The 12,238-nt window shown below is 41.2% G+C and overlaps 1 protein-coding gene across 1 annotated transcript; it reads left to right on the forward strand.

The window, feature by feature from the left end:
- Positions 1–584: 584 nt before the first annotated feature.
- Positions 585–12,225, forward strand: gspt1 (G1 to S phase transition 1). The gene is made up of 14 exons (XM_021575976.2): positions 585–1,001; positions 1,333–1,374; positions 2,839–3,108; positions 3,244–3,277; positions 3,454–3,531; positions 3,708–3,888; positions 4,263–4,417; positions 4,647–4,787; positions 5,026–5,119; positions 6,514–6,594; positions 6,974–7,147; positions 11,014–11,103; positions 11,253–11,421; positions 11,579–12,225. Exons 1-14 carry the CDS (start codon positions 803–805, stop codon positions 11,629–11,631), a joined length of 1,761 nt encoding a protein of 586 aa, XP_021431651.1. The 5' UTR covers positions 585–802; the 3' UTR covers positions 11,632–12,225.
- The last annotated feature ends 13 nt before the right edge of the window (positions 12,226–12,238 follow it).

Below are 12,238 nucleotides of genomic sequence, written 5' to 3' on the forward strand. Positions count from 1 at the left end.
AATTAAAAATGTAAATGTTTGCTAAAATTATTATATTTTTGATCGATGACTATGACTTTTGAAATCACCCAGTATTGCTATCTGCAGAGTTAGCGCCAGGTAAATGTTGCAATTCTTCAGCCATTCCTGGACCTTTGACCAAAAACAAGCTACATATGGACAGTACCAAAATAAATGATATAATGACACTGTCTCTTCTGTTGAATAATTATTGACTCAATACATTTAAACTTTTATTCATTTATTTGAAAAAAAATCGAAAAACATAAATCACCTTTGACATTATGGGCTATTGTGTGTAGGCCAGCGGAGAAAAAAAAATCTCAATTTGATCCATTTTAAATACAGGCTGGAACACAACAAAATGTGAGAAACTTCAAGGGGTGTGAATACTTTCTGAAGGCACTGTATATAACTTGTTTAAATTATTTGTTTAATAAAGTAAAGGATGTCTACACATGCTCTGATTATTATACTGTTATTAATTTTCATATTTACTGGTATACTGAGTCTAAAGAGAAAACGACGAAAAGCTTTATATTCAACCCCACCTTCCAGAATGCATTGTTCTGTAGTTGCAGGGGTCGCCCCCTCGAGTGGTCCTCCTAGCGGTTAATTCTGGAACTGTAGTTTCACGCCTCTCCCTCTCTCGTCGGTCTTGCCTCCGTGCGTGACACCGGCGCACCATATGCCTCCCAAAACAAGACACAGTGAATAAGTAGCAAGATAACATAGCTAACGGACATCAAACCAGCTGCATTATTCACAGTCAAGCTAGCTAGCTATCTTAGCTAACTGTGCCATGGACCCGCGAGACACAGCACCAGATTCGTGGGAGCAGGAGGAGGATGTTAAGGCCCGAGCTACCGCGGGGCTCCAGTCCGCTCTCGCCGCTCTCAGCGTCAATGCCAAGCCATTTATCCCGAATGTCGACGCGGCGGTGTTTGTGCCGACTTTCCTTCAAAGTAGCCCTACGGAAATCTCCAATTCCGATGGTCACGGTAGGTCAGTGCGTGCTTGTGGTGGAGTGTTGGATTAACGAGATGTTGACAGCTGCTGTTATTGCCAGGGGTTAACCAAGTTAGCCAAACAGATAGCTAGCTTGAGTTTGTAGCTAGCAAGCTCACTGGGCTAGTGTTGTAGCTATGATATTGCTCAACACTAATGTGACAGCTTTGACATGATGGTGCAAATTTTACAACTTGGCCTACTGCTCATAATGCTATAATTATTGTTAAGCCATCACCCGTACTTAATCTGATATGGTGATTCCTAAAAGCTCCAATGTCCATATAATGCCAATGATGAATGCAACAACTTGTCTCTTCACAGGTGCTGAGCCAGTTGCCAGCATGGAGGTTTTAGAAACAGTTGGTATGTTTTGTGTCTATTACTATATTATTATGTAATTAACATTTTTTCACACTCTGCCTTGTACTTCACACAATGTTATTGTTTGGACAATCACAGACAGTATCAGATTTGTTTGTTGAAGGTGTGTATCACAGGTGTTTTTTTTTAAAGGCCTTAGGTATTTTTACCTGTAGAAGGTTGCCTTGCCAACTCCCACCCAACTAATACCAGAAGCAATTACAAATGTCCTTCAGTCAGTATTGTTTACCTTGCATTCATTCAGAAATTGAAACGTCTCTTCAGGCCTACTGTTCACTAGGAGGTAGCCTATGCCTGAAGGCCAGCTCTGGGAGACATGACAAGGTCCAACTGGGAAGGTTGTGCATGTAGGGAGTGGGAGCTACTCCCTACATGCACATCTATAGCATGATGCAACATCACAGGCCTATGCTTAAAATAGACTAGTACACTGGATCATGTGGAAACAGATAGAAAATATGTTGTTAGACTGGTATAACCAAATGGGGCACAGTCCAGTTCTTGATTTTTCAGGGAACGTTTCTGTAGAAATGTACTATGTTGACCAGCCGTATATGTGCTGAGGTCAGGTGTTTAAATTTGGCAAGAGAGCACTGCCACTGTGCACATCTACTCAGGTTACATTGGCCTGATTTATCTGTTAGTGTGACACCTGGCTGCAACTGCAGCCTGCAAGAGAGAGAGAAGACATGATGGGAAGGGAGTTCTGAGTGATTGGTGAAGTTACCTTGTGGGTTTATATTTCAGAACAAAGATGCCAACGTTTTCTGTGGTATTGCATGCATGCTTCTCCGAGCAGTTGTCATCATCATGACTATTCTCCAATGCTGATTGTGAATGACAAGCGTTGATAAGAGAACAGGCATTGTACATGATCGGTCAGATGTTTAATTTCATGGATAAGGAGGTGCAGGCCTCGTTTTTATGCTGCTATGGGAAGAGTTTTTGTACACGCTAATCTACTGATTTGATTAGCAGGTTTCTACATTTGCATCAGTGCTAGATGCACTTTAATTTCTTTAAAGAATGAATTTAATTTGTTCAATATAAGGTTAGCTAGCTATCACTACTATCACTGCAACGCTATATCACTATTAAATAATTATATTGAACATCCATGGCATAGGTGACAACTATGCAATAAATGTGTAATAAGCCAATTTCATTGTTATATTGTGTGAGGCCAAAGAGCATTGTTTGAAGAGAACAGCCAATCACTGTACTCTCCAGCACACAGTTTAGATGCTCCCAGATTCTCCATCAAAACCCTGAGGAAAAAAAACCTCATCTGAACAGTGTGCCGGTACTCTCCTTTCTGTTCACAAGCGATCTCATATACCCATAATGCACCTGTGAAATCTGCTGGCTGTGCGGACTACCTTAAACAAAAGAGAATTGTTTCATGGTTTACATCAGTGGTAACCGAGTGCCGTTTGTGTCGTTTAGCTCCGGTGGAGAACGGAGGAGGGACAGAAGCAGACATGGCGGTGGAGGTGGAGACGTGGGAGCAGAAAGAGGAGCCCGGGGAAGGAGAACCAGGAGGAGGAGGAGCCTTGGGAGGAGAGGGAGGTTCCAGTGAAGAGGCACAGGGAAGGGAGGAAGTAGAGATGATGGAGGAGGAAGAAGAGGAGGAGTTGCCCGTGCTAAAAGTAATCCCGCTCCCACCAAATGCCCCGAAGAAGGAGCATGTCAATGTGGTGTTCATCGGTCATGTGGGTCCGTCCCTATTGTATACTATTACCTCATGGTTTTCTTTCGTACATTGTTTGTTCTCCCTGGGCACAGGGAAATGGCTCTTAGAAATTGCCTGTGTGTTCATTTGGATTGAGGATTATTTTTTATTTTTTTCAGATGCTGGTAAATCAACTATTGGGGGACAGATCATGTGAGTAATAACATGGTTATCAATAACTATGCCTACATTCAGGTTACTGAAGATGGCTTATCATTTTCTTCTACAGTATGATAACCATTGCTATTAATGCCATGGCTACCTAAAAAATAAAATGTTTTCCTATATTTATCAGATCAGACAATGTCTGTTTTTCTTTCTTATCATAGGTATTTGACAGGTATGGTGGAGAAAAGAACCCTGGAGAAATATGAAAGAGAAGCAAAAGAAAAAAACAGAGAAACATGGTGAGCTTACCTTCTGTTGTGACTAGATTCAGTTATGTGTATGATTGAAAATAATACAAAATAATTCTGAAAAAGTTTGCATATTACTTTTTCATCTTGGTACGACATGAGAAAATATGGTAGCCTGTTTTTAATCATACATTTTAGGCACTCAGATTAGTTTTTCTGCTCCCCAGGTACCTGTCCTGGGCACTGGACACTAACCAGGAGGAGAGAGACAAGGGGAAGACGGTGGAGGTGGGGAGAGCCTACTTTGAGACAGAGAAAAAGCACTTTACTATCCTGGATGCCCCCGGCCACAAAAGCTTTGTCCCCAACATGATTGGTGGTGCATCACAGGCTGACTTGGCAGTGCTGGTGAGTTTTCCCAAACAATGCTTAGCAGAAGGCATTGTATTGTTCACTTTTCATATCTGCTGGGTCAAGGCAAAACAGACCCATGTGTCCCTGTTAGTTAGGTAGTTGGAAAGTTGCCATTATCAAATCATAGTTTATTGGTCGCGTACAAGTTGACTGGGCCTGCATTATTTTTATAAATATATTTTTTTTATGAGAAGAAGAGGACTGACTTACTTTATAATGAGAGGGTAGATTCTAACATGCATTTTAGTTTTGAAAACGACACTAGATAATGACAGACAGTATGTACAGTACATTATGGTGTACCCTAGTTGTTTATCAGTATCTTCTGCACCCTATGCTAGTCTAACGTAACCCTATGTTGTGGTCAGGTGATCTCGGCCAGAAAAGGAGAGTTTGAGACAGGCTTTGAGAAGGGAGGCCAGACGCGGGAGCACGCCATGCTAGCCAAGACGGCTGGAGTCAAGCACCTCATCATCCTCGTCAACAAGATGGATGACCCCACCGTCAACTGGAGCTTGGAAAGGTGACTCAGTACAATGTACCGACATGCATCTTATATATAATTTATATTTAAAGCCAAATGCAGAATCTACAGTATCCCATCCAATGTGTTCATTGACCCTCATGCTGCATGGCTGGTTATGACAGACAGTCATAGAATAGGAAAGAGATTGTGTTCCTCAATTAGTCAACATTGTAACATTGATATTTATCTCAGTAAAATAACCCATCCTCCTCCCTCTCCACTACAGGTATGAGGAATGTAAAGAGAAATTAGTGCCATTTCTGAAGAAGGTGGGCTTCAACCCAAAGAAGGACATCTACTTCATGCCTTGCTCTGGGCTAACGGGAGCCAACTTGAAGGACCCCATAGAGGAGTGCACGTGGTACACGTAAGTCAACCCCCATTCTGTTCTCTGCCAAAAGTACATGAAAGTCAATCGCTTTGTGGGTGCTGAGTGACGGTTGCTTGTCAAGTCTTCATTTTCATATCAGTCCATCAAATCAATGTAGCTCTGCTAACTTTTCTGAAGCTATAAAAGTTCTCTATTCCCACAATAATTTAAAATCCATAATATGTAGTATTAGAAAATATAATAATTTATTGTCCTAATTATTCTATGTTACAAGGGGGTTGCCATTCATCCCACACCTAGACAGCCTGCCAAGCTTCAACAGAATCACAGACGGCCCCGTCAGATTACCCATCGTAGACAAATACAAGGTGAGTGCAACGGCTGTCATGAGTTATCCCAGTTACATATCTCTAGCTCTGTATTGCACTTAACAGCATAGCTAGCATACATTTGAATCAAGTCAGGCCATTTTATTCTGTAGTAATTAATAATCCATTATTATCTCAGAGTTTGCCAACGTTTTATGAAATTACTTCCAAAAGATAACGATAACGCAGGACTATGCAGCTGCTACACCACACACACACACACACACACACACACACACACACACTCTGGCCTTCCAACATCAGCGTGTCCTTCCAAGTCCTCCCTACTGTAGCCAAGGACTGCAGAGCACAGCCATTTTCTCCACAAGACAATTTAGCTTTCTGGCACCGGTGTCATCAGTGCGTGGGTGTGTTTTGGAACATGTTAGAAGGCAGGGAACGTGATGGAATTAAGATATTGTATAGCTGTCTCAGCAGGTTTTCTACACACATACACACTGCAGGGTGTTATGAAACCCAGGAGCTCTAACTAGGTCTTCTATTCAGTTGATATAATGGAATTATGGTCCAGTTAATTGGGGGATGGTTAGATTGTTAGACTAGCTGGCAGTGGGCCTGTTCTAACTTCACTACAGTACAGTAGAACAGGGGGTCAACAGCTTAGTGCTAGGACACTGAAGATATGGCATCTTAGGTGGTAGCATAAAAAGGAAAGGAACCAAAAACTTTCTGGCTTTTTAACAACCATTTTAATCTCCCAGCTGGAATCCATTTTAGTTTTAATTTCATTAATTCATTCATTCATTCATTCATTCATTCAATATCAAGGTGATCTTGCAAACTCCAGTGTCCTTCCTAACCCTTAGGACCAATCTGTTGATGTGCCTTAGAGCAAGGCACTTAACCCTAATTGCTCCAGGGTCACTGTTGTTAATGGCAGACCCTGGCCGTGACCCCACTCTCTGAGGGTGTCTCAGGGGGAGTTGGGGTATACAAAAATCTAATTTTGAAATAGGACAAGTATAAGCACCCACCAAATTATTAACACCTCTTAGATGGGAGCAGAGGATGAGAACAGGGAAAAAAGGATGTAATGTAATAATACCATTTTCTTTAACTGATAGTAAGTACCCTTGTGGTAGCCGGAATGGCTCGTAGGAACAGGAGCCTCCTGTTTCTGTAGCATGAGGCAGCTTGATGTACAACACCCCCTGGAGAGGACGCGGGTCTATTGCAGGTTCTTCTCCCTAAACTATCTCGCTGAGTGCAAAGCAGAGACGGATCGGGTCCCATTTTTACAGTCTTTTGTATGACTCGGCCAGGGATAGAACTCACAACCTTCCAATCTCAGGGAGGACACTATAACCACAAGGCCACTGACTTGAACTGATAGCTTAACCTTTAACCTGGTCTTGGTTGTGCTCTTTGCTCAGGATATGGGCACGGTGATCCTGGGGAAGCTGGAGTCTGGTTCCATTGCCAAAGCCCAGCAGCTGGTCATGATGCCTAACAGGGTAAGGCTCTCCATAGGTCATTAATCTGTCCTGCTCCTGGAGAGTATACATTACACAAGTGTACAGCAGCCCCTTTCACAATTTACATCTACTTTTTACTAATTTGGCAGATGCTGCGCAGAAGAACCTCTGCTAAATAATTAAAATGTAAATTGTGAAAGGGACTCCAGACTTCCGACATTAAAATGCACATCTGTTTATGATTCTCCAACATGTACGCACCTGTGTTAAAGGCGTTACTTCAGGTTCTAATGATTATATTTCCCTTCCCAGACCCAGTTTATCTTGCCATTTAAGGATACTAATATAATACTTGATGTATAACATATACTGTATATATAGCACTATGATACATGTGATGTGTTATCCCTACCCCCAGCACACAGTGGAGGTGCTGAGCCTGCTGTCTGATGAGGTGGAGACAGATGAAGCTGTTCCTGGGGAGAACCTGAAGCTAAGGCTGAAGGGCATCGAGGAAGAGGAGATTCTGCCTGGCTTCATCCTCTGTAATGCTGAGAACCTCTGCCACTCCGGACGCACCTTTGATGCCCAGGTAGCCTACGCTCCTTAGGACAGGTCTAAGGTCCTCTGTAGCTTGGTCGGTAGAGCATGGCGCTTGCAATGCCAGTATAGAATTTGATTTGTTATAGTGGGTTCCATCCCCGGGACCACCCGTACGTACAATGTACAGTGTATGCACGCATGACTGTAAGTCGCTTTGGATAAGAGTTTGCTATATAAATGGCATATATTATTATTGTCTAGGATCATCTTAAGAAGATACGCTGCATTATAGAAATGCTAAATGATAGTGATACTAGGCAGGGTTGGGGAGTAACTGATTACATGTAATCTGATTACAAAACCCCCCAAACTAATCAGTTACGTTACCGGCAAAAATATTGTCAGATTACAGATACTTTTGAAAAACTAGTTAATTACTTATTGGACTACTTTTGAATTCAGAAAGAATGTTTGCGGAAAAATACGTTATGACCAAAGTTCCCTCTAAACTGCGGGTGTGCCCACAGAGAGAAGCATGAGATTGAACTTCACAACTTTTTAGAGCAGTGGTCACCGACTGGTCGATTTCCAAAAACCCAAAGATAAAGCCTTGTGTTCTTATAAAAAAAATGGTCTCGGGCTGTTGGCTGTAGGTGCACCCGATTCAGCTGCCCTGCGCTCCAGGTAGGCGAACTGTTGCGATTTTGAACAATTTCCTTTGTCTGAAGGTACAAACTCTGCCTTTCCGGCAGGCCCAGAGAGCAAATCAAGTGCACAATAGCTGTACCGCTGGCCAATCGGATGGCTCAGATGACCGTGTCTGCTGGAACGTAGCACACATAAAAGAAAGCTACAGCAAAGTTAATACTGTGAGATTTCAAAATGTTTAAAACCATGACTAGAGAGAGACTGTCAATGAATACAGCAAAGAACTGCTGTTTTTATGACTTCATGTTTAAGTTCTTACGCAGAACTGTCAACTTTGTATAGCAGCACACCACTTTTATAAGCAATAAAATGTGCGTTCTTCTTATTTCCACTCAGCGCAACAACAAGCACTGCAGCAGTAATGAATGAGCTGGAAAGTGTATGTATAGGCTTGCGTTGTTATTATTAGTTGCTTGGGTCTTTCTTATTTATATTTAATTGTTAAAAAAACAAACATATATATATATATATATATATATATATATATACACACACAGTTAAAGTCTTAGTTTACATTAGTTAGTTTACGTTAGTTTACAACTTAGGTTGGAGTCATTAAAACTCGTTTTTCAACCACTCCACAAATTTCTTGTTAACAAACTATAGTTTTGGCATGTCGGTTAGGACATCTATGTGCATGACACAAGTCATTTTTCCAACAATTGTTTACAGACAGATTATTTCATTTATAATTCACTGTATCACAATTCCAGTGGGTCAGAAGTTTACATACCTTAAGTTGACTGCGCCTTTAAACAGCTTGGAAAATTCCAGAAAATGATGTCATGACTTTAGAAGCTTCTGATAGGCTAATTGAAAATAATTTGAGTCAATTGGAGGTGTACCTGTGGATGTATTTCAAGGCCTACCTCAAACTCAGTGCCTCTTTGCTTGACATCTCTTTGCTTGAAAATCAAAAGAAATCAGCCAAGACCTCAGACACAAATTGTAGACCTCCACAAGTCTGGTTTATCCGTGGGAGCAATTTTGAAACGCCTGAAGGTACCTTGTTCATCTGCACAAACAATAGAATGCAAGTATAAACACCATACTGCTCAGGAATGAGACAAGTTCTGTCTCCTAGAGATTAATGTATTTTGGTGCGAAAAGTGCAAATCAATTCCCGAACAATAGCAAAGGACCTTGTGAAGATGCTGGAGGAAACAGGTACAAAAGTATCTATATCCACAGTAAAACAAGTCCTATATCGACATAACCTGAAAGGCCGCTCAGCAAGGAAGATGCCACTGCTCCAAAACCGCCATATAAAAGCCAGACTACGGTTTGCAACTGCACATGGGGACAAAGATCGTACTTTGTGGAGAAATGTCCTCTGGTCTGATGAAACAAAAATAGAACTGTTTGGCCATAATGACCATTGTTGTGTTTGGAGGAAAAAGGGGGATGCTTGCAAGCCGAAGAACACCATCCCAACCGTAAAGCATGGAGGTGGCAGCATCATGTTGTTGGGGTGCTTTGCTGCAGGAGGCACTGGTGCACTTCACAAAATAGATGGCATCATGAGGAAAGAAAATGATGTGGATATATTGAAGCAACATCGCAAGACATCAGTCAGGAAGTTAAAGCTTGGTTGCAAGTGGGTCTTCCAAATGGACAATGACCCCAAGCATACTTCCAAAGTTGTGGTAAAATGGCTTAAGGACAACAAAGTCAAGGTATTGGAGTGGCCATCACAAATCCCTGACCTCAATTCTATAGAAAATTTGTGGCAGAACTGAAAAAGCGTGTGCGAGCCAGGAGGCCTACAAACCTGACTCAGTTACAGCAGCTCCGTCAGGAGGAATGGGCCAAAATTCATCCAACTTATTGTGGGAAGCTTGTGGAAGGCCACCTGAAACGTTTGACCCAGGTTAAACAATTGAAAGGCAATGCTACCAAATACTAATTGAGTGTATACTTCTGACCCACTGGGAATGTGAATAAATAAATAAAAGCTGAAATAAATCATTCTCTCTACTCATATTCTGACATTTAACATTCTTAAAATAAAGTGGTGATCCTAACTGACCTAAGACAGGGAATTGTTACTAGGATTAAATGTCAGGAATTGTGAAAAACTGAGTTTAAATGTATTTGTCTAAGGTGTATGTAAAATTCCGACTTCAACTGTGTGCTGTGCGCATTGTTTAACGGTTATGGTATGAAGGTTTGGCTTGGAGAGTTGTTGTTGCCTGATCACAGACAGATGTTGTGTTGTGCACTGAAGTAAACAAGCGAAGGGAAAATGTGAAAGTAGGAGAGTGAGTAGATGCGAGAAGGAATTATACCACAAGCAACGTGATGATGCTGTTTGTATGTGGCTGCAATGAAAGTGAACTTTGTGTGCGGATGATCAGGGGTGTATTCATGCTGCCGATTCTGTTGGAAAAATATTTAGTAAATGGAAGCAAACTAAACGAAATGGGGATAGACTTACCTGAATTTGTCCAATAGTAACTCTTGTTTTGGCAACAGTTTGGACTAATGATTATACCCTAGATCAGCTAGATGCAGGCAAGAGTGTGCAAGGCGGTATTGACAGTGTCACTGTCTGTCACCTTGATTACTCCAATTTGTCTCTCATGTGCACCTACGTTTTATATATATATATATATATATATACTTTAATTTGTAGGCTGTTGTAGCATCCTCATAATGGGTATAGGGAAAATTTGACTATCATGTAGTAACCTTAACCTATCGATGTTACATTGAGCTGGGTGAATGGAAAATGAATGACAGTCATCAATATGCTTTAATAGAAATAAGGCCATGCTCATTAAAAAAAGTTTCCTCCCTAATCTTAAATGGCACCAACCGCCACTGGTTTAAAAACATATTTTATGACTTTTTGGCTGTGCCAGCTAGTGACCGCTCTGCAGAGCTGCCTCCAGAAGAAGATTAATGACGTAAAATGTTAACCTACTGATGACACACCAAATGTGTTTGATGGATTATTTTTGTCTTCTAATGTCTCTTAAGGGAGATGTAATCCAAAAAGTAACTGAAAGTAATAAGACTATGGTCTATAGCTTGGGTAATCCAAAAGTTACATTACTGATTACAATTTTGGACAGGTAACCCTAATGGTTTACAGTTACAAAGTAACCTATCCAACCTTAATGCTAGATTGAGCTGACTAAATATGTAAACTCCAGTACTTACACCTCTGCTAATTTCTCTACCGTTTTTTTACTTTGTTTTTAGATCGTCATCATTGAGCATAAATCCATAATCTGCCCAGGTTACAACGCAGTCCTACACATCCACACCTGTATTGAAGAAGTACAAATCACAGTGAGTTACTAAATTACATTAGCTTGTTTACATCTCCTAACCTGACCGGGTCTCTATCCAATTATAGTTTGCCAACCACAGGTATCTTCTCTGTCAGTGAATAATGCTCATTAGTAAATAAACTGTTTTTAATTAAATTCTCTCATCAGGCCTTAATTTGTCTAGTGGACAAGAAGACAGGTGAGAAGAGCAAGACACGACCTCGCTTTGTCAAACAGGACCAGGTGTGCATCGCCCGGCTTCGGTGTGCCGGAACCATCTGCCTGGAGACCTTCAAAGACTTCCCACAGATGGGGAGGTTCACCCTACGAGATGAAGGTAGTGTGCCTGTGTGTCTGTTCCTGTGATATTGTTTTTCCCCATTTATTGTTTCTATTGATGAATATGAAGAAGCTTCTACTTGATATATTAGAAAACTATTGCCAAATGGAATACTAACTCATTTTTATAACTATGTAATTGCCTCCCTTTTCAGGCAAAACCATTGCTATTGGCAAAGTGCTGAAGCTGGTACCAGAGAAGGACTAATGTGAACCAGCATGGAATCCTGGGACAGTTGTCATGACAGAGGAAGCTGCTGACGCCGACTTAGCCAGCCACCCCCTCTTACATACCACTCTCTCCTGAAGAGTATGAGGAAGAGAAGGAGGAGGAGAACAAATCAAGTTTGAAAATAAAGAAGAAACTGTAAAAAGTGACTGAATCAGTTTTTATGATGAACAATATTAAAGAAAGACAAGTCCAGTGTGTCAGCTTTCTCATATTGAGAGCTCAGCTATGCCACTAATGTAGCCGCTACCCTTTCCTAAGCCAACCTCACTCTGCGCTGGTCCACCTTTTGTTTTGGAAATGGGAATGTATGCAGTGTTACTTTGTTTGGAAAGGAAGGGACTGGCGTTGCATCCGGTTGCATCACTTTGGACCAGAGTTAGCTAGTTATACCCATTCAAATCCAAAATATTATACCAAAATGTTAATATTTTGGTTGTAGACATCCCCATACCAAATCCTATCTGGTATGTTCACACACACAATCAAACAAACATGGTTCCTGTTGTGATCATGTGTTGTCACGTTACCAACAACAATGAAAATAAAGTATCAAACTGAGGAATAAAAGTAAAAGCTCTGTTTA

This window comes from Oncorhynchus mykiss, chromosome 20, assembly GCF_013265735.2.
Source record: "Oncorhynchus mykiss isolate Arlee chromosome 20, USDA_OmykA_1.1, whole genome shotgun sequence".
Classification (NCBI taxonomy): Eukaryota; Metazoa; Chordata; class Actinopteri; order Salmoniformes; family Salmonidae; genus Oncorhynchus; species Oncorhynchus mykiss.